Here is a 23,672-nt window from a genome sequence, read left to right on the forward strand (position 1 = left end):
GTACTTTATCATTGTCATATTGTTTGTTATCTAAGGTACAGGAGAGCTCCTAGGTTTTATGACGTCACTCTAGATAGCTAGAACATAGCAAAAATGGCCAAATGGCGTCACCGAATGAGTGGCTGGGCACTGACGATTGTTTGCTATTTATTTTGTTGATAAGCCGTGTAGAATTTTTTTCACATACCTCAAAGATATGGAACAACATGGTAATCAGATATTGAACAACAGCGTAACCGGAAATCGAACAACACTATAATCACATGTTTGTGACAAGATCTGGAACAAAAGTGTAACCAGATGTTTAGTTATAGTGTAACCAGGTATTGAATAACAGTGTAGTCAAATATAGACCAACAATATAATCAGATATGGAACAACAGTGTAACCAGATATGGAACAACAGTGTAACCACATATGGAACAACAGTGTAACCAGATAAGGAACAACAGAGTGATTAGATATGGAAAAATAGTGTAACCAGATATGGAACAACAGGGTGACCAGATATCAAATAACATTGTAACCAGATGTAGACTAATAGTGCCAACAGATACAGAACAACAGAGTATTCAGAACAAATATGGAACAACAATGTACCTTGATATAGAACAAACGTATAGTTAAAGATGGAACAATAGTATTAGCAGATGTTGAAAACGATGTAACCATGGCAAAACTACTTAACCAGATATGAAACAACAGTGTAATAAGAAGTGGAACCATAGTGTGTCCACATTTTTAAAAACATCAGTGTGATCAGATATTGGACAACAGTGTAACTTGATGTAGAACAACAATGTGACCAGATATGGAAGAACAAGGTATTCAGAAATGGAACAACAGAGCAACCAGAGACAGAACAAACGTGTAATTAGATATAAAATGACAGCATTAGTAGATGTTGAAAATAGTGTAACCACATATGGAAAAAACACTGTGATCAGATGTGAAAGAATAGCGTATCCATGTCTAAAAGAACAGTGTAATAAGGTTTAAAGCATTGTGAATTGTGGAACATCTGAACATCGTAATTTGTCGCTTCGGGACAGTTGCCTCAAAAATCGCGCTGCATTATGCACTCCTTGTCAACTCACTGGTTTAAATCAGTAAGTCACGACCCAGCCAACCCTCACCCACAAGTCTCCTGTGTAACATGTAATAACTGATTCGTTGTACCGGATGACACATTTTGACCTAGCTGACTGGAGAGTGCAATGCAGCTAACAGAGAAAACAAGATCGATCAAAAACAAATGTGAGGTTGTACGGTTGATCGGGTGATATTTCAGATTTCGCCTAAAATACGCGACAAGGTATTCAGAGAACACCTGTAGTAGAATATAATAGTAGAACAATGTTGTGACATGTAAAGATTATCGTCTGAGCTGGAGGTGTTTGATAGCGGGAATACATTGGTTACATAATAGACCGAGGGTCAGATATATAGACTAGTGATGCATGTAACACATCACCAAATTTGAAACATTTATGCACATAAATTGACACTTTTATGTCGACTAGAAATCCGGCCATACGTGAGAAGGTCTTCCAGCAACCTGCGGATGGTCGTGGGTTTCCCAAGGGCTCTGCCTGGTTCCCTCCCACCATAATGCTGGCCGCCGTCGTATAAGTGAAATATTCTTGAGTACGGCGTAAAAAATAAAATCAAATAAATAAATCGACTAGAATCTACCAAAAAACATGGACTAGCAATCAGTTTAGGTTGGACCCGATGTCAAGTGAAATTATGATTAAGATTGGTATACAGAACATACAGTATCAAGACAATAAACTAATTAAATCCTTAAGTATCGCTCTGTGTTAGAACTAAACAAAAAGCCTAGCCTCGAAAGCTCGAAAAAGGCTTTACTTTCCATCTGAGTATGCACATTTACACGCCATACCTTAGACTAGGGAGCTAAAAAAAATCAGCTTAAACTTCAATCTATGTATCCATTAGCCCTATAGGAAGAATATACACTGATTCCCATTCCACTGGTTCCTCTGGACCTAGTTCAGTGGACGATGAATATGTTCGCACGCACAAAACCCAACTGAGAACCAACAAATTGTTCCGGTACAAGAACTATTCTTCTGTCAACGTTACAGCGAACACAGTGAGCTGGTCGAAGCGACGTGCACTGAGTTGAGGGCAGCGAAGCGAACTCGTAGGCAACATGTATGTGTGGGAAAACACCACAAACATTAACAACAGCACTTCTCTATAAGTACAATGTGGGACATTGTTAATCCGGAAACACCTTGTCAAATGACCACAAGTCTATTCCCTATTCACAGTCATCTTGAGTGCAGAATTCTGGTTCCAGACTTTCCCCTTATTTCCATGACATTAAATAAACGTTCGGCTGAAATTTCTTGATTTCCATGGATAGTTAGTGATTCTGTTGACCATAATCTGTTTCTATTAACCTTTCGCCTGTATTCAGCTATCTGTAAAATCAGTCATACTCGCTATACCATAATTCCCTTCAACGTCATTTCCTAATTAGTATTATTTCATAACGTTAACTCCATAAGCCTGGTTTCAAGAGGAAGACTTCATTGCCTTGGGAGAAGTCATAATTATTTAAAATCAAGTGGCTTGCTGGACAATGGACAAGAAGATACATTTGTTTTACAATAGCTGCATCCCGGTTTTACAATAGCCGTTACACCAAACTCCATGCAGTTTAAACAAAGCCTACACTACTGTCTTGGGGAATAGACTGTACTTTTCATAACACAAAGTATATAGTCAAACTTTAAAGACATATTACAGTGAGATCATATAGCTGCAAGAAGTATAATAAATTTCATTTATTGAGGTTATATTATAGCTACACTTGAAAACAACTTCATATATGGTACTGTTAGAAATACAGTTGAAGAAACTAGCGTCGCTCTCCACCAAAACAGACTGGACTCTGCCCATAATCCAGCATGACTTCGATTTTAATATTTATGACGTCACGCAGGACAATGCGTTCTTGGTGTCGAAAATATGTTTATGCGATTTTAACATTTTGATATTAAAAAGGTATTCTAAAGGTATTTACCTGGCAATGACGGAGGCCCACACCCTTATGTGTAGAGTAGTGTTACGTATTGCTAAGGGCAATTAAGTTTGGAAGGGAGTATCAGTGAGTTTAGACACAACTGGATGTGGGGACGAGTTAAAAAAAACAAGACTATAGGATAAATTATTGTATAGAAGAGTAGTTAGAAAGAAGGCTAATTTTTACTTTTTGCGGCAAGATAAATACCATTTGCTCCAATATGAGAATGCATTACGGGTACGTAACATAGCCAATATACGTCTTGGTGAGCACGTGGGTGATGTGTTTGAACTATGTCAGTGTAATGTGCACAACTGCCGTCAGCTTCTAAATTTAGCTTGCCACCGTTTACATATGCTGAGTTCAGGGCCTGCTGTCTGCCTCTACCTTAGAATGTTCCAGAATACGCTCAGTTTGGTGCCTGTTTGTTTACAACAAGTGTTCAAGAATTTTCTTATTCTAGAAATTCTAAGACCTATGAAAGCAGGTCAAGGGGGAGAAAGGAGAATTATTGAGAGTTTTGGATGCTTTCGCTGTGTGTTACTTTAGTAGGCCTTTTGTGCTGAATTTTGGTGTCTTTATAGCCTCCGGCTTTGTTATATCCTATCTCCACCGAGCACTTGTTCAGTCTGAACTTGTATATTTAATTTGTGCTCTTGTGTACACAGTGCTTATTAGTACACGGACCTTGTCTGTGGAATTTTGTGTACATTTCGTCATACACTCAGTTATATTGTGGATTTTCCCTCTTATGCATATTGTCTCTGTGCAATTTTTAAGCATTGTGGAGTATATGCGTCCGTTTGGACTTGACACCTTTGTACATGTAAGTACTTTAGTATTTGTATAAGTCTTGTTATCTGTTCTTGTTAAAGCTAATAAATTGTTGTAAAATAAAATCTGCTGGTTTTGGTTACTTTTTTGTGCGGCTAAACTGTCGTGTATTTCGAACAAGCCATCTCTTTATAATACAGGCAGTTTGGGTCGTAACAGTCAGAAACACACTTTTCTCATGTAACAAGGGTTATTACATAATGATACTGAGGTGTGATCTTAATTTCCCAATATGGCCAGTAGCACAAACACATTTAACACATAGGCCTAAACAGAAATAACAATTTATCACAAATTACAGCGTGAAGTGAAAAAATAGCTAGATGAAATACAAGTACAACTACGCCCTACTCTAAAAGCAGGCATTGCAGTAAGGAGTAAATGGCCATAAATAAAGCTATTATGCCTAGGTATCACAGGACTAATCGAAGTACTCTACTGCATTCACTCCTAGGCGTTGCCTGTTTCATATTAGACTAAAGATTTAGATCAGTTTGGTCGATTGCACCAGTCTGAAGTCAACATGGTTTGTTAACCTCAAAACAGATTCTTTCCCTTTGGGTAGTCCGCAAAGGTTCACCGATGAGGTCAACAAATTATAGGCCCATTGCAATGAAATATACATGCATCATTTGCAGTTAAGACGTTTTATGAAGTATTTTAGGTATAGTAATTTATTATTATCACGGTCTCTTCATAATCATGGAGCCTCCCACCAATGAGGTAATCATGGAGCCTCCAACCAATGAGGTAATCATGGAGCCTCCCACCAATGAGGTAATCATGGAGCCACCCACCAATGAGGTAATCATGGAGCCTCCCACCACTGAGGTCGGTCTGAGTTCATGCTGACTTCCTCTCCGAACGTATATGGAAAGGTCTTGCATCAACCTCCGAATTTTCTGGGTTTCCCCCGATCTGTCCGATTTCTTCCCACTATAATGCTGGCCATTATCATATAAGTAAAATATTCTTGGGTACGGTGTAAAACACCAATCAAATAAGCAAATAAATATTCCTAAGCATGCATCAGTCTTTGTGTACTGTCTTCGAAATATTTTCGCTGTAACTTCGAGAATGAACAGCGGTGTACAGCTATTTGTAAACACTGATCAAACACCTCGCACGTGCTTCACTGACTTTTACATGACAAAATACAAAATACAAGTACACGGCTCTTTTTAGCCTCGGTAGTAACGTGAACATATGAAATCAAACCAAAGTCATTCAGATGCGAAATGCACTAACAGTCAACTTAACATTATTTGTGATGTTCACAGAGTGACTCTTACGACAAAGCCCGACAGATTAACAGCGCTCAGAGTTAAGTACATCGCAGCTTAGTTTTCGTGTCTCTACGCAATCCACCGCTGACCATTCCTATCCTCTCACAATCGTCGGTGTTATCAGGAAATTTATCACGATTTTCCCAGATTGCTCGTACGATCATACCGCGATTTATGACCGTCACCCAAGATTTACTGCTCGCAGGTAGTGTTTCACTTTAAAATGGAAGAGGGGCCTCCATAGTTCAGTTGGTTAGCGCGCTAGCGCAGCGTAATGACCCAAGAGCCTCTCACCAATGCAGTCGCTGTGAGTTCAAGTCCAGCTCAAGCTGGCTTCCTCTCCAGCCGTACTTGGGAAGGTCTTGCAGCAACCCTGCGGATGGTCGTGGGTTTCCCCCGGGCTGTGCCCGGTTTCCACCCACCACAACGCTGACCGCCGTCGTATAAGTGAAGTATTCTTGAGTACGGCGTAAAACACAAATCAAATAAATAAATAAATAAAATGAAAGAACAGAGAAAAGTTGCTTGACCAGTAATGATAACATTAGAAATTGCCAGAAAAAATTTTAATGAACTAATTATTTTGCTCATCCAGTTAAATAAACAAAAACATAGATTCACAATGGTTGTAAATTTTCTCCATAACTAGGAAACGTTATCTGTGCCTCCTAGCCGCATTTCATTACAATGTACATGCTATTTATTTGATTGGTGTTTTACCCTGTAGTAAAGAATATTTTACTTACACAACTGGGCCAGCATTATGGTGGGGGAAAGCCCACGATCATCCACAAGGGGTTTTTTTTTGAGGAAAACCATCCCACGTAAGACCGCAAAGGAAATTACCATCTGCATCTATACCTCCAGATTATTTGGTCTACAAAAGTTTAATATGCTCCATTGCAATCAGCTGGAGCACATATAAACTGCTCTTTAAACAACTTACTCACTGTACATTTCGATAAACAATAACTTTATAATTTCTCTGCAAAGAAAATAAAAACAATTCAATGTCCAGAGTGTCTAGACCATCATAAATGTCAAATTTAATTTCACCAACACATCTTACTATATTGTCAGTTTTATCGCTTTGACCACTTCTAACAATTGACCACTTCTAAATAACGACTGGCCACTTCTAAATGATCACTGACCACTGACCACTTCCAATCCACGACTGACCACTTCCAACTCACGACTGACCAACTCAAACAACGACTGACCACTTCCAAACAACCGCTTCAAATATGCAGATAGTTTGCCAAGTATCCAGACCACAGTTCAGGCAGTTAACCGGTATAACAATATCCAAACCAGCTTCATTAACAAATCTTAATAACAATCTCTTAAAACATGTTTAATTTGGGTGAAATAAATCGTCATCTGTGCAATGTCCGTTTGAAAGGATAAATTTTGCATGTAAGAGTCGGACTCCATTTTGGTTGGCCCTTAGGACAGTACATTATCAGTAACTCGTTAAAATAGCGTGTCGTAAAGCAATGTATCATACAATTTGGTCTTTGACACGTGTCTACAGTCACACTACCGGATTTTTTAGTGTCAATAACCTATACACTTTACCCGGTAACGGTGAAAAAGTTCACATGATACGAATAATAACAACGCCTTCTACAGATTGTCAGCATCCAATTCCGCTACTGCACAATCAGCATTGAAACTGGCTGAAATTTGTCAGGTGTTGAAGCAAGAGATAAAAACGACATTCACCGTGTCTCGCTATGGTTGCAGTATTTCGAAATTCTGGCGAAAATATATATTAGGGGAAAATATATGTTAGGTGAGTTGCACGAAGCCTGCAGCTTTACATTCTGAGTGTCAGACTATCGTGTTGGAACGTCACAACATCTATACCGTAATGTTACAAGTAACAACATAATCAACACCAACACCGCCGTCGCATGAGTGAAATGCTCTTGGGTACGGCGTAAAACACCAATCAAATAAATAAATAAATCATTATTCAACATCTGACATCTACCTCTTCGACTGACTAATGAATGTCAGACTAAAAAATAAGGAGATTGACATAAACTTGTTGAATTAGTGTATATGACGATAGAATGTCTGTGGTTACCTGACACACAGATGTTTGTAAGTAATAGAGCGTCTGTGGTTACTTGACAGACAGGGGTTTGTGTCCCATAGAGTGTCTGTGGTTACATGATGCACAGGTGTTTGTGGCTGATAGAGTGTTTGTGGTTACCTGACAGACCGGTGTTTGTGGGTGATAGAGCGTCTGTGGTTACCTGACAGACAGGTGTTTGTGGGTGAGAGAGCGTCTGTGGTAACTTGACAGACAGGTGTTTGTGGCTGATAGAGTGTTTGTGGTTACCTGACAGACAGGTGTTTGTAAGTGATAGAGCGTCTGTGGTTACCTGACAGACAGGTGTTTGTAAGTGATAGTGCGTGTGTGGTAACTTGACAGACAGGTGTTTGTGGCTGATAGAGTGTCTGTGGTTACTTGACAAACAGGTGTTTGTGGTCGATAGAGTGTCTGTGGTTACCTGATGCACAGGTGTTTGTGGACGATAGAGCGCCTGTGGTTACCTGACAAGCAGGTGTTTGTAAGTGATAGAGCGTCTGTGGTTACCGGACAGACAGGTGTTTGTAAGTAATAGAGTGTCTGTGGTTACCTAAATTGTGTTTTATTCTGACATTGCATGGTTGCGCTCATCAGCCGTGAGTTTATCGTTGCTTCCATTCACAGTCTACTTTGATTTTTTTAAATACTTTTTTCAAAGTATTTCTAAATTAAGTAAACAGAATTTCCTGCTGGAGATTAGAGACAATAGAGTTCAACAGGTGTAGGATAATCAGTAAAACGCAAAAGCTTTTACTGAAGCATAGCACCAAAATGTTATGCTTCAGTAAAAGGCTATCAGTACATGAGCTCAATATTTAAAAACAAGAAAATAAAGAACTGAACATATAACAGTCAACTAACGATCTCCTGACATGGCGGAGTGAAACAGTATTGTAGCATATTATGTCATGTGCAAGTCACCGATACGTCCGAACAAAAATAGACCCCTGGGCCTAGATGTTCAAAACCGGTTTACGACTTAATCCCAGATATAACTTTAACCCAAGTTTTCAATTTTCTACTTTGTTTAAAAAATGTGTACCAGTGTATAAAATATGAGCTAAACCTGCTTCTGTTATATTTGAACTTTGTAGAACTGTATTGGCTTCTGAGTTTCGCTAAAATTCTAAATATAAAATATGACATAATACCTGTATTAGCTAATACACTTTCGAACAAGTGAGCCCCCGTCTCGGTAGTCTATGTAGACATTGGCAATCTGGTTATTATGACAACCGTGGAATGGCACACCACACATCTTTCTCTGGATATGCTTGTCCATCTAACTTAAAACTTCACAGCAAAACAACTGGAGCTGTAGCTCAAACACGAACTCATCACCATCAATATATTGGTCACAATGAAATTGGCAATCGAGTTACCATGGCAACCGTGCAAATAGGTAAATGTCAGGTGCTCCGTGAGTTCTTTATGTAAATCTATGTATGGACACAAAAGAAAAAACTCCACATGAAAAACATGGAGTTTTACACCAAATTACTAATATGTGTTTCTGGAAGTATATACACCAAGCATGTTTGTAGCCGGGTTTGGTATGTTTGTTTGGGAAGTTATCCCCCCGTCTATATTATTATACATTTTTTCAGCTAACAACGAACCTTTACAGTTATAACATGGGGGTAGAAATGATTTCTACGCTGACACCCCTCAAAAGCAAAACACAACAACACACCCGTCAGTTCAATGAGTACTTCAACAAATGCCTCAACGTAACAAACGGCATAACTCACGGCAAACGTTACCTGAGATGTCACCTTTTTCTGGAATTAACTCCGGCCAGTCTGCCTACAACCACAAACAGTACAGCATGACTTCAAGACCTGGCAGTTATCGACAGGTGCGGTTGTAATGCCCCCTTACCAGTTCACGTTCGAAAACTGGGATTTCATTACACCATATTAACATTTGGCCTTCATATCAGGTTACATGAAATGTAGATATTCTCCTGTTCTGTGGCGTGACATCATCGGATTATGGATAATCCAGTCTCCGAGAATTTTTGAAATTCCCTGACCACCACCGTTTTCTGGATCTTCGTGCTAAATAACTGTCGAAATCGCTTCACCGCGGAGCAACAGAAGAGGTCAAATGTACCATCCCTTAAGGAACATACGCTTGTGCTATGCTCGCTCTGCTGGTAATTTGTAGTCTGGCACATGTGACCCTTCCTCCAGTGAAGTTGAAATGTTCTTCGGCACGATGATAAACATCAATAAATCTCTCAATCAAGCAAGCAAGCAATTCTTTTTAGTTTTTATCATAGCAGAAGATTACCAGTCTACACTGCTCATAGAGACGTAAGGGTTTTGGTCCGTTAATCTGCCCGTTTGTTTGTCTGCAAATCCTTGTCCCCTGTGTAACTATAGCTACCAACAAAAGGTTGTGAAAGAACTAAGTTATATAGGAGACATGTGCAACATATGCAAAATAACTTGATTTCTTGGGAGCTTCGAGTTCTGTCGCTAAGGTGAAAACAGTCCTACTGAATCATGTGGCTTGTCAACAGTGTTAGGCTATCTTTATTGACAGTAATTGACCGATTACCCGTTTGACTCTAGCACTCCGGAGGTAAAATGACTTTTTAAGTTCACAAACTTACAGCTTTTAAAGTTCTTCAATCGTTCTTTTCCTCCAATAACTTTATCAGACCATTTTTCAGAAGTCCATGTTATAGTTACTGTGATCCAAAATAGTTGACTAACAGCACTTGTTTTACCTTTTCCAATATAAAGAGTTTGAACTCAAAACTCCCCTACTGATGTGGAAAACCATGATGTTGTTTTACAATTCCAGTTTATGATGGGACGTAGGCAAACCATGTGATGACCATATAGAGGAGGCTATAACCTTGGTTCATAGGTGATTAACACGACTGATTTCCAGGAATTTGCTTTCATGAGAGGAGGAAACCGGTGTCTACTCAAAAATGAATATTTGGCAGCTTAATGGGGAAATTTTCCACATGTGACATATAGGCCCGCACACCATGTGGACGGAAAACAATCGTCCTTCAACGAACGTAAGGCTGGATTTTAAACGACCATACTGACGTCGTCGACCGCTTAGTGCCATAACGGACTTATGATGTCGTCGACCGCTTCGTGCCATATTGGACCATACTGACGTCGTCGACCGGTTTGTGCCATAACGGACCTTATTGATGTCGACCGCTTAGTGCCATAACGGACCATATTGATGTCGTCGATCGCTTCGTGCCATAAGGGACCATACTGACGTCGTTGACCACTTAGTGCCATAAGGGAACATAGGGACGTCGTCGACCACTTAGTGCCATAAGGGACCATACTGACGTCGTCGAGCGATTAATGCCATATTGGACCATACTGACGTCAGCGACCGCTTAGTGTCATATGGGATCATACTGACGTCGTCGACCGCTTAGAACCATAAGGGACCATACTGATGTCGTGGACCGTTTTGTGCCATAAAGGACCATACTAATGTCGTCGACCGATCAGTGCAATAATAGGGGCCTCCGTGGCTCAGTTGGTAAGCGCTCTAGCGCAGCGTAATGACCCAGAAACCTTTCACCAAAGCGGTCGCTGTGAGTTCAAGTTCATGATGGCTTTCTCTCCCGCCGCACTTGGGAAGGTCTGCAGCAGCCTGTGGATGGTCGTGCGGTTTCCCCGTACTCTGCCCTGTTTCCTCCCACCATAATGCTGGCCGCCGTCGTATAATTGAGATATTTTTGAGTAGGGCGTAAAACACCAATCAAATAAAAAAAATAAGTGATAGTGCAATAAGGAACAATACTGACGTCGTCGACCGTTTAGTGTCATAAGCGACAATATTCATGAATATCTGAATACCAAAGGATATTAGAGCGACATGGAAATGTGTCCAAAGTCCGGATTGCACCCACACCCTGTGTACCAGCTGTCAGTAGTTGTGCGCCATTACACAGTAAATTCCGCGGAAAGGCCAAGAGTAACCTGAAGTGCTAAGAGTAACCCGGAGTGCTAAGATTAGCCCGGAGAGCTAAGAATAAACTGTCGTGCAAAGAGTAAATCGTTTACATTCGTCAGATGCCCTTATATGTATATGTTTTTTCGTTTTTTTTTTTTTGTTTTTTTTTTGATTGGTGTTTTACGTACTCAAGAAACCGGGCACAGCCCGGGGGAAACCCACGATCATCCGCAGGTTGCTGAAAAACCTTCCCACTTACGGCCGGAGAGGAAGCCAGCATGAGCTGGACTTGAACTCACAGCGACCGCATTGGTGAGAGGCTCCTGGGTCATTACGCTGCGCTAGCGCGCTAACCGACTGAGCCACGGAGGCCCCTATATAAACTACCGGGCAAAAGAAACGTATAACTTTTAAATGCAGTTTTTTCTATGGAAAAATAAGTTGAATAACTTTGAACGTTGTGCGAATACGTTTGCACATAAGCACCCTGTGTACACGTCACTTTTTAACGAGATTCATTGAAATTGGTGTAAGACATCATGAAAAATCGGAAAAACAGAGTTTCGGGCCCTGTTGAAAATTCTCGATAATGACCGCTGTATAAATACCGATGTAGCACATGGTAAGGGTGCAATACCATAAAAAAACATCTAAGAGATGCCGAGACTCACACAAGCAGCACGTGATAGAGCCACTGGTATGGCCGACATGGGGGCCAGCCAACACCACATTGACAGAACATTCAATTACAGTCAAGCCACCATCAGCAGAATGTTGGGTCGTTACCGCCTAACAGGCAGGACACAAGATCGTCCAAGATCGGGCAGGCCAAGTGTTACAACGCCTGGCGAAGACCGGTACATCCACACAATCCACCTGCGTAACCGGTTTGTGACCGCGACGTCAACGGCGGAAACGGCACTGGGACACCCCATCAGCAGTGGTATCAGAGGCTATCGCCCCTTCAGTGGAATGGCATTGACTCCTCTACACCGTCAAAACAGGCTGCGTTGGGCAAGAGTTGTACGTCGATGGCAGCGGCGAGACTGGAAAAGGGTGATGTTCACTGATGAAAGCCGATATAACCTCTTCAGAAATGATGGTCGAATTTGTGTGTATCAACGCAGGGGAGAGCGATTGGCACAAAACTGCATTCAGAATGTCTACCCTTTTGGTGCTGGTAGGGTGCTTGTATGGGGCGGAATTTGTGGGCAGGTGAGAACGAGATTGGTCATCATCCAGGGAAATCTGACTGGCCAAAGATACCGAGATGAAATATTGGAACCTGTTGTTGTGCCATTCGTGCATCAACAGCAAAGGGGTGTCCTTTTGCAGTAGGACAATGTACGACCTCATACCGCCAGAGTTGTACTAAATTATCTGGACACCGTTGATGTCAACGTACTGCCTTGGCCAGCACGATCGCCAGACCATGAATCCCTTAGATCATCTGTGAGATCATCTTGATCGACGTCTGAGACAACTCGTCCCTCCCCCACAAAACAGGCAACAGCTCGAACAGGCTTTATTTGATGAGTGGGACAGAATTCCTGATGACGTCATCCGGCGGCTGACGACTTCCATGAGACGTATTTTGGCTTTAATTGATGCAATGGGTGCTCACACACGCTACTAACGATCTGTCTTATGACATGATAGGACATTAGGTACACCTTTTTAAGGGAGTCCCTTTACTTGCATTTGTGTAATTTTTCAGATTTACCTCATGCCTTCTTTACTCGGCCTGACAGCAAGTGTAAATATCCATATGGCTTTGAATTTTTAAACAGAACTTGGAAAATGTTTTATTGCAATATAATGCTTATTATGTTGATACTGTCTGTCTTTCTTTCTCTTTCTTGTGGTGCTGAACAGGGTTATACGTTTCTTTTGCCCGGTAGTTTATATCTGTAATTGTATGTCTATTCTAGTGTAAATAAATAAAACCTTCCCAGCTTTTCAAAGATAGATAAAAAGAAAAACTTTAAGTATCAAATACTCTCTTCAAAGTTAATGAAAACATTGCAGTCATAACATGAATTTTCGAAATCGGCTTTATTATGTCCGGTAAATCACGACGTCAGCTTTTAACGAACAGACGAACACAAATTGATGCCACCAAGATAACAATGACTACACCGCAGGTTAGCAATCGCGTGAATATAAGGTGAGGCTTCCTTCGCCCGCTTGTTTTGTCATTATCAATCAGTGATGTATCTTCGGTGCTTTTTTGGGATATGGGCTGGCTCAGTTCTTTGTCCTCGTCGCAGATATGATTTTCCTCTGCAATAAAAGAAATAAGTAGGTATTTAAGATCAGATTCAAATGGAGTGCTTGACCCTTGGCTTGTGTGCAAACTGCTGTGTGTGCAATCTACCACATCAACACTAATACTCATGGGGCAGCAAAAACATTTTGGATGATCCTATTTTGCGAAATGTATTTGATGACCTGCAGAGCAAAACGTTGTTGTTCCTGGGGACAAAGCTCCTAATAACATTATATTTGTCTGCAAGAATTATTACTATCAGGTTCTTATAGAAGGGCTAAATATCACTGCAACAGCTGCCGCAAACATCAACGTATTCTATAACGACCTATACTCTGGAGGAACTATTTAAAAAACATACATCTTTCTCAAACAGAGGAGTGTATCCGTACCTTCACGTCATGCCGACATACCACAATTTTACTGGATTTCAAAACCACATAAATCCCCATACAAAGCTCCCTTTATTACAACGTCAGGAAGCTATACTACCAGACTTGTATCTACTCTGTTAACGAAGGCACTACAAGAAGTACAGCCATTTTGGCAAAAAATGAAACTAATAACATTTACGTGAAATCCGAGGAAACAATGGGTACAAACTGTGACCCTCTTTTGATTAATCTCTACCCTGTTTTCGCATGAATACGACTGTATGCAGAAACTGTTAAGAAGTAATCCTCACCAGGCCCAATCTTTCTCATTCACTGAACGCTACATTTATGATCTGCAAACTTCAAACAACCCATACGTGATAAACGCTGTGAAAGATATATATCCACCTTCGATAGATTTAAGGGAAACCACAGAGTACCTAGATGGTACATCTTATCTGGATCTATATTTTTGCAAAGACCATTTACTGTTTCGCCTCTCGCAAACTTTGCGACAAGAGAGATTTTGACTTTGTAAATAAACTTTAAATGTACAGCACTACACCAAATCGTCCTGCATATGGCGTGTACATATGTCGCCTTGTAGCATTTGTTAGATCCTGCGTGATGTGTGACGATTTCAATCAACGCCACAAGTTATTACTGTAAAAACTAGTGTGTCAAGATTATTCCGTTAAATCACTTCGCTTTAAGTTTCTTAACTTTCATAATGAGTTTAATTCTTTTGTAAGTAAATATGGACAGAGTGTCCAGAATCTCTGGCACTCTGCTTCTTGATTGTGCCTAATTCGGTTTAACTTTGAGCTAGAGGCTGTATATCCATCGTGTTGATTTAGATCGTCACGTTGGATATCTGGTCAGCTGAGCAACTGATATACATATTTTATTATCAACAACTTTTATGCCAGCATGGTACAAGATTTGAATGCGGGTTTTTCTTAATCACCTTGAACATACCTTGCCCGTTTACCCAACATCATTGAAAACTGCTCTTGTTTCTCTGTGCAGGATTCCCTCCTAATTTCTTACGTCTCTGGGGGTTTGTGTTGGACGTGGTTTTGGAAATTGGACTTACGATTATTGACCTTGGACGCACATATCGGTTAACGGCTGGTATACGTATGTCTGTTTCAACGCATAGATTGTATTATATATACAGGCCAGCGTGCTAATTAAATGTGATGACATCGACCTTTTATTCATCCTCTATCATATACCAAGATATTAAACTTTGTTTTTGTTTTTTCTTTGGGGGGGGGGGGGGGGGCACAGAATATTTGGATTTATGTCAGTGTCATTTTAGGATATTGACACTTGAACAACATGTTGTCGTTTGTGAGCATATCTAATGGTAATAATACAGACAAACCTGATGGTACTTTCCGAAAGTCACGGGCACCAAACTCGGTTATCGTGGAGTCAGACTTCGTCGTCAGACTTGTGTCAAGCACTTCTTTGTTGTCCCGACTAGCCTGGATCAAAATAAAACAATGGAACTAGACAGTCATGAATGAAAAAGTTTAAGAATGATGTCATTCATTCCGCTCTCTATGCAGCTTTGGTTAATACCTTCATTTGGCCCGTGGCCGCTTCGGTAACATAATTTATATCTTTTATTTATTTATTTATTTGATTGGTGTTTTACGCCTTACTCAAGAATATTTCACTAATACGACCAGCATTATGGTGGGAGGAAAACTTAAACATCCGCTTCTGTTCTAACACAGGATGATTGGAAATGAGCGCAGAGTCAGCTGATCTACACAGCAGATTTTAGCTTGGTTGGAAACTTACCAAGCTGTCTCCTTCATGGGTTAGAGATCCTGCTGTGCTGTATGCATAGGTTTATTAGTGTTATAGAATAGTCTTATGATGTACAATATGGTTCTTGTGTTAAAACAATAAAATGTGTTTTTGATGGTCAGAGGTTTGATCGGTTTATTTATTTGATTGGTGTTTTACGCCGTACTCAATAATATTTCACTTATACGACGGCGGCCAGCATCACGGTGGGTGGAAACCGGGCACAGCCCGGGGGAAACCCACGACCATCTTTAGGTATCTGGCAGACCTTCCCACGGTCGGCCGGAGAGGAAGCCAGCATGACCTGGACTTGAACTCACAGCGACAACATTGGTGAGAGACTCTTGGGTCGCTCAGAGGTTTGCTGTGACACAGAAATGGCTGCGAGGCCAGTGCAAAGGGTCCATTGTAACTAGACGGGAAAATGCACTTCCCCTCCATTCACCCCCCCCCCCCCCCCTCTTTCAGTTCTCTCAGATTTCCAACCTGTTCACAGTGCCAGATCGTCTGTGGAATTAAGCAAGGGCTTCTCCAGTATGCGGATGAAGTTATGTAACAGGTGTAGCCTTTGGAACAGGCCAAGCTAATTCCTTACTAACCGTCAGACTACGGTATGCCGTTAAATGCACAGGATAACATCCTCTTCCGCCTAATGTTGGTATTTGCACGAGTTTTGTCTGACCAACAATACAGTGAATATATGACAGTGTCTTTAATAGGCATTTATTACGCAGCTAAACTGATAAACAGGTGCCCCCTTTCTAAATGTGATTTTACAATGTTCAGTTAGCTGAAGTAAATAGCGCTGAGTTTTCATGGGCAGAATACTGTATATATTCTGAATAGATTTACACTATTATATTTAAACTTATCTAACATATGTTTTGTGCACAACTGCCGTCAGCTTCTAAATTTAGCTTGCCACTGTGTTTACATATGCTGAGTTTAGGGCCTGCTGTCTGCCTCTACCTTAGAATGTTCCAGAATACGCTCAGTTCGGGGCCTGTTTGTTTACAACAAGTGTTCAAGAATTTTCTTATTCTATACAATTCCACCAGTCTATATAAGACCTATGAAAGCAGGTCAAAGGGGGAGAAAGGAGAATTATTGAGAGTTTTGGATGCTTTCGCTGTGTGTTACTTTAGTAGGCCTTTTGTGCTTAATTTTGGTGTCTGTTTAGCCCCCGGCTTTGTTATATCCTATCTCCTCCGAACACTTGTTCTGTCTGAACTTGTATGTTTAATTTGTGCTCTTGTGTACACAGTGCTGTGTATTTTGTGTATATTTCGTCATACACTCAGTTATACTGTGGATTTTCCCTCTTATGAATATTGCCTCTGTGCATTTATGCCTTTATGGTTTTCAGCATTGTGGAATATATGCGTCCGTTTGGACTTGACACCGTTGTACATGTATTTTACTTACTTTAGTATTTGTATAGATCCTGCTATCCTTTCTTGTTAAACTTAGGTACTTTAGTATTTGTATAAGTCTTGTTATCTGTTCTTATTAAAGCTAATAAATTGTTGTAAAATAAAATCTGCTGATTTTGGTTACTTTTTTGTGCGGCTAAACTGTCGTGTATTTCGAACAAGCCATCTCTTTATAATACAGACAGTTTGGGCCGTAACACATATAGCTTGACAACTCATGAAGAAATAAGAAGAGAGCTTATTTTGTGGTTCAAATTACCCCCCCCCCCTCAATTACATTACTTTGTTAAGCCCTGAAAAAAGTTAGCATTTATGGGAATCGAACTCGTTATCTTATTCGACACAACGGATTCAAAGCACGCAGGTTACCATTGGATCAACATGGGCAATGAAACCATGAATTATTATAAAACATTATCGTTTATTAATGAAACTATTACAATAATTTTTTATGAAGGGAATTCCCGCTGGAAAACACCTTAAAACAACTCTGCTTTTGACCCTATTTTTGTCTTTTGATAAAACGAAAAGTATAAATCGCATCACTCCCATTTTTCACGCATATGTTCTTCAATAGTGCTTCATACTCAGGTAGGTCTTACATGCTTTCCTGCACATCACTGCTGCAAGATTTCCTATCCAGCTGCGAGGGGCCCTTTACGTACCCAAAGGCAGCAGATTTATTCTACTGTGAGACATGTTTTCTGTGAGTTTGGGTCAGAACGTTGCAGCATACCTTGACGGCTTCCTTCTGCCAGTCTATCCGAAATACGATGATGACGTAGACCACAGCTATCGGCACCATACCGGCGACAATACCCCACCAAAACCCTGAAAAATATGCCGACTATTGTAAAACAACATTCATGTATTTATTTAATCAGTTAGTATTACACAATACTAAAGGAGGGGCCTCCGTGGCTCAGTTGGTTAGCGCGTTAACGTAGCGTTATGACCCAGGAGTCTCTCACCAATGCGGTCGCTGTGAGTTCAAGTCCAGCTCATGCTGGCTTTACGGGGAAGGTCTGTCAGCAAACTGCGGGTGGTCGTGGGTTTCCCCGGACTGTGCCCGATTCCCACCCACCATAATGCTGGCCGCCGTCATATAAGTGAAATATTCTTGAGTACAGCGTAAAACATCAATCAAATAAATAAATACAACACTAAAGGATGTTTCATCTTGACTGTGGCGGTCAGAAATTACCCCCATCTTTCACCCGATATATCTAGACTTATACCTCTATTCGAACCTGTGACCCTTAACTGACTAAGAGTAACAACAGTTCTCCCACAGAAGCCAGAGCAAAGAAAAGATACATAAATTAACAAATAAATATAGGCAAAGTTCATGTTTATTATGATCCTTTGGGATCACAATGAACAAAATTGACGCATATATTTTAAAAACCAAAATGTCTCAGGATTCTCATCAATGGGGTGGCTGTGAGTTCAAGCCCAGCTCATGCTAGTTTCCTCTTCGGTTGAACGTGGGAAGGTCTGTGAGCAACTTGTTAATGTTCGTGGGTTTCCCCGTCCTCTGACCGGTTTCCTCCCGTGCAGTACAATTCCGCTCGAAAAAGTGAAATGTTCTTGAGTGGGACTTTAAACACCAATCAAATAAATAAAGAAAGAAAAACGATATAAAAAAAACCTACCTAATGCTCCTAATTTGGTGTAAAACATGAAGACGACGATAGCTGGTACTGATATAAAGCAGTATCCGACGAAATTGAGAACTCCGCCTTTCCACTGCTGGCCACATCCGCGCAAAGCCCCACTACAGACGCCCTAGGAAAAAGGAATGTCGTAATAGTTTTTCATTGCTTTCAGTTTTGCGTAATGCTTGCTTAGAAATTGTGTTTCTGTTCTTTTTTGATGTCTTAAAAAAGTCAAAGGATAAGTGGTCCCGAATACCCAACACACGTACAATATTTTCAAATGTCCCTTTCTCATCAAAGAAAAATCGGAAAAAAATATTGATGATCATATTTACAAAAAACTTCACATTCTTTCATCTGAAGTTTACATTTTTTACGTTTTCTTAATCTTTTCACTCTGTAAATGACTGCTTCTATCACATTTTCGAAACTATCTGATAGTTGTGCTAGGGACTAGACGTAACTCTGAGGCAGTTTCAAGACTGAACAAATTGTTACACATTTGAAACTACTGTTCCGAAAAACCCAATAAAAACACGGCTAAATGGAAAAGACCAGGTCCTCTTTTAAATTACGGATAAACCACAGGGTAATCCGAGGGAATAAACCTCCGTCATACTTAAATGTGCAAATTTCCAACTACAAGCAAAGAGACACAATTTGTTTTATATACTACTGGTAAAGAAACGTTTACAAATTTTTGAATACGAATCCAAGCCTAAATCACCGACGAAATTTTACCAACTGGTCTTGGGCTGAAGGCCAAGCACTGAATTTTACCTAAAGTCCATAACTTATTTTTATTAAAATTCTGACAGACAGACAGACAAATATATAACCTCCTTGGCGGAAGTAAAAAGTGCTACTTACGTAGACAACATCTGAGGCTTGAACCACAATCAAAATTGGAAGGATTTTAGAGACCATTTCCACAACATCCCTAAAATGCAGTGATGTCCTCGATAATAATCATCCTGGATTGTCTAATTTATTACCTTTATATGTTAACCATTACTGTCTCTCCATTATATATTGACCATTACTGTCTCTCCATTATATATTGACCATTACTGTCTCTCCATTATATACTGACCATTATTGTCTCTCCATTATATATTAACCATTACTGTCTCTCCATTATATATTAACCATTACTGTCTCTCCATTATATATTAACCATTACTGTCTCTCCATTATATATTAACCATTACTGTCTCTCCATTATATATTAACCATTACTGTCTCTCCATTGATCAAGAAATAAAATACAATTAAAATCAATTTCTATAGGCAGCACTGTTCATTACAAAGTCGCTCACGAGCCAAAGTTAATGCTGTGTCCTTCGAATGTTAGCCAAGGACGATACAGAAATATGACGGGTAGCTACTTGTCAGTACTTACCGATCACTGGTAAAAAGCAAGCCAGCCACATCTTTAAGACTGACTAAAAGTATTGTCGTGACAAAATTCAAGCAAACTACAACAGGAATGGAAAAAAATCATAAAATCAACCATTACAAACGTTATCATGGTTGCTATAAACAGCAAGAAGACCTTTATTGATGTTACATGTATGTGTTTAAGTCACCGTATGGATGAAACACTGCAGAGAGTGGTGGTAAACACAAATCACTAAATCCACAAAGAACCAATTATCGCTATATATTTAAAGGAAAAAACATAAAACGACACAGGGCATATAAAAAGTAATAATTTTAAAAGTTTCTGAGATACGTTTTTAAGCGATTAACCGTTAAACCCTGTATATGTAAATGCAAATGCTAGGATCCGCCATATATGGCTGAAACACGTGTCGTTGAATGCTGAAGTCTACAGTTCATTAAAGCAACATTGTATATATCTCGTGTATATATCTCTTTGCTCGCTTATACTATTGCCACCACTATCAAAGGCTGTACGGTAATTTGGAACAACGCCAGCGTTACTGTGCTAGGGCAAGAACGGACTAAACAAAAACTCAAGCCTTGTTTCAAGCCTTGTTTCCATTGATACTCGGTACACATGCATTCTCTTCGTCTAAAGTGTGCACAACAAGACTCCAACGCCATTATATTAATGAATGTTGATTATAGGTTTCCTCGAGGAAATAAGTGGTGAAGCTTAGCCTAAACAAGACCTCAAGATGAAAGCGATGTTAGGAGATGATATTCACCTCGGTCTCTGTGTCGTGAGCCACATGTCTGCTACCAGAAGATGTATGTAGTAGGAGGTACAGCTTTTGGTATTGTTGTTTTTTTTGTTTTTATTTTGTTTTGTTTTGTTTTTTTTTTGCTTGTTTGTTTGTTTGTTTTTTGTTTTGTACCTTACCTTTGCAGTATATAAACAAAAAATCGCAAAATAAATTCCAGAACAAAAGATCTGAGAGTTTTCTTTTCTTTTAATGGGTTTAGCTTAGTACACAAAGTAAATATACACCGTTCTTGGTTCGCGTGTTTGCTTTGATTGCGGCCAATCAATACTCCAAATTCTAAACATTGTATACAAATTTCGGCTTCTTAAACTTACATAATGTGAATAGGGCCACCCGGAAGGCTGTCTTCGCTCCCTGACCGTCCCCTGCCCCGAGGTTGTGTCCAACCCTAATGCTGCACGCCACTCCAAGGCCCAATGTTATCTAAATAACCAAAAATTAGTTTAATTATATGCTTGCATTGAATCCGATTAGCACTGTTTACGTTTAGGCTGAAATTAAGGTGAAGTTATACAGCAGCGTTCATCAAAAAATGATTTTCTATCACTGTAGGCCTACACGCTGTTACATGTCGATAAATCTAATTCTTCATTTTCCATGATTTCGTTAGCTTTATGTCATGGAAAAATCTCTTTCTGAAAATTACTGCAGGTCAAGGCGAAGAAAATAGCTAACACAACTGTTCAAATATCTACAATTATCTAACAAATTTTCAGGAGGCAGGCACATGCCGAACTTGTAGACAGCAGTTTCCTCAAAGCAGTGGTCTAGGTTTCATTTGTGTGGGATACATCTAAACTGTATTGTTCGTTAATCGGAAAGTCTTCAAATTTCCAGGTGAAAGTGCAGAAGCTTTGCTCAACAAAATGTCAAAGTTTAAAATTTTATCCATTTTGCATTATCGATAACACAACACAACGTACCACAACTGACTTTATCGTGTAACTTTATCGTGCAATGTATCATAGCAAGACTTACAACATAAAGACACCAGTCTATCTGTAAGGAAATGGACATCGCCCCTTGTTCAACTACACCAAAGACACCTGCGGTGAAACAAAATTCATAAAATATTGCAGATGCAAGTGCTTTATAATTACTCCGGGAACAGTCAATTTTAGACGCGCAGTCCAAGCATATGTTTTAGGATTATTGCTAACGGAAGCACCTGATTCCTCAAATTGTTGCCCACTTACTATTCAAAGTGATTACTGGGGAATTTCTATAGCTCCACAAATATTCTTGGTAAAATATAAACTGTACATATTTGTTCGTAAGTGAATCTTCTGCTCATAGCGCATCTATAAATATATGTATTAAAATTGCCAGGGTCTGTATTTCCTGACATAGGCTTGCGCTTGAAGAAGCCAGGATGTGTGATAGATCACTTACCGTTAAGGAAAATCCCGCTTTCAATTGTACACAATTCAGCAATGGTCATTACCAGTCCAGCGATTGCCAGTTTGAGAAAATGTCCCCAGTCTTCCAGTACCTTCCATGAACATCCTGAAAAGTTATCAGTTGAGAAACATTAACTTAGACCGTTAACCAGATACCTGTCCTCCACGGTAAGAGGTGAAACTGAATGTAGAGTAAGTGTGATGTTCCAGATGTGTGTAAATCAGATGTGTGCTTGCCTTGTGATCAATATTTAGTCAGGAAACCAGTGCTCGACGTTATACACTGTATGGTTTATGAACATAGGTAAGTAGATAACACCATTTCAAAAGGACTTGACATATCCGAAGTAAAACCTATAAAAAAATACCTAATTAAAAATAAAAACCGTACACACGTTGAAGACCAGTATTCGTTTATTCATATACGAATACTAATGGACAAACAGTCAAAATCATATGTACACATATACATGCACGCGCACATACAGACATACATACATACATACATACATACATACATACATACATACATACATACATACATACATACACGCAGACATACATACAGACATACATACATACATTCAGACATTCAGACATTCAGACACACAGACACACAGACACACCGACATAGACACACAGACATACTTGCATACATGCATACATACATACAGACAGACATACAGACATACATATATGCATACATACATACACAAATACAGACATACACAGATACATAAATATCTTCATAAATGCATACATATATGCATGGAAGTTTAAGTAAATAATTGAACAAAGAAGTATGTAAATAAGTGAACAAAAGTAAAGAAATAAATGAATGATTTCTCACCACCCAGCGTGGACCTGAAGAGTCCACAATACCAGATGTAGAGCAGTGTCAATAAACATGTGACGAACCAGGAAGTGTCTGAGCAATAGCAGAGCCTCTGAAACAGTTTCAAAAAATTAATACTCAATGTTCCGTTACAATCAGGTTTCGCTTCCATGGAATTAACAGATCACATAACGTAAATTTAAGTAGAATAAACGAATGAATATGCCGTTATAAACAGAATTTGGCCAATACTCCATGACAGATTTCGTGGAAATGATCCTTGTGGGAGTCTTTGGGTAAAGAGTTACGATTTTGTGATGTTTGTCTGGAGTGAATAAAACGTGGCAAAACTGTCGTGCTAATGTATACCGTGAACTTATGTAATAGAAAGCGTTCATAAAAATGCATTCATAGTCAGTAGAAATGTTATATGACA

The 23,672-nt window shown here is 39.7% G+C and overlaps 1 protein-coding gene across 1 annotated transcript; it reads right to left on the reverse strand.

Annotated features, from left to right (window-relative positions):
- Positions 1-13,285: 13,285 nt before the first annotated feature.
- On the reverse strand, positions 13,286-23,371 carry LOC135471697 (multidrug and toxin extrusion protein 1-like). Its single transcript, XM_064751014.1, has 10 exons — positions 23,252-23,371; positions 22,394-22,507; positions 21,980-22,047; positions 21,316-21,424; positions 20,191-20,266; positions 19,659-19,728; positions 18,786-18,918; positions 17,867-17,961; positions 15,264-15,366; positions 13,286-13,513 (listed from the first exon to the last, which is right to left on the reverse strand). The coding sequence occupies exons 2-10, from the start codon at positions 22,440-22,442 to the stop codon at positions 13,311-13,313; spliced, it is 906 nt and encodes a 301-aa protein (XP_064607084.1). The 5' UTR covers positions 22,443-22,507; positions 23,252-23,371; the 3' UTR covers positions 13,286-13,310.
- Between the last annotated feature and the right edge of the window lie 301 nt (positions 23,372-23,672).

The sequence above is a fragment of the Liolophura sinensis genome, chromosome 7 (assembly GCF_032854445.1).
Source record: "Liolophura sinensis isolate JHLJ2023 chromosome 7, CUHK_Ljap_v2, whole genome shotgun sequence".
Lineage (NCBI taxonomy): Eukaryota > Metazoa > Mollusca > Polyplacophora > Chitonida > Chitonidae > Liolophura > Liolophura sinensis.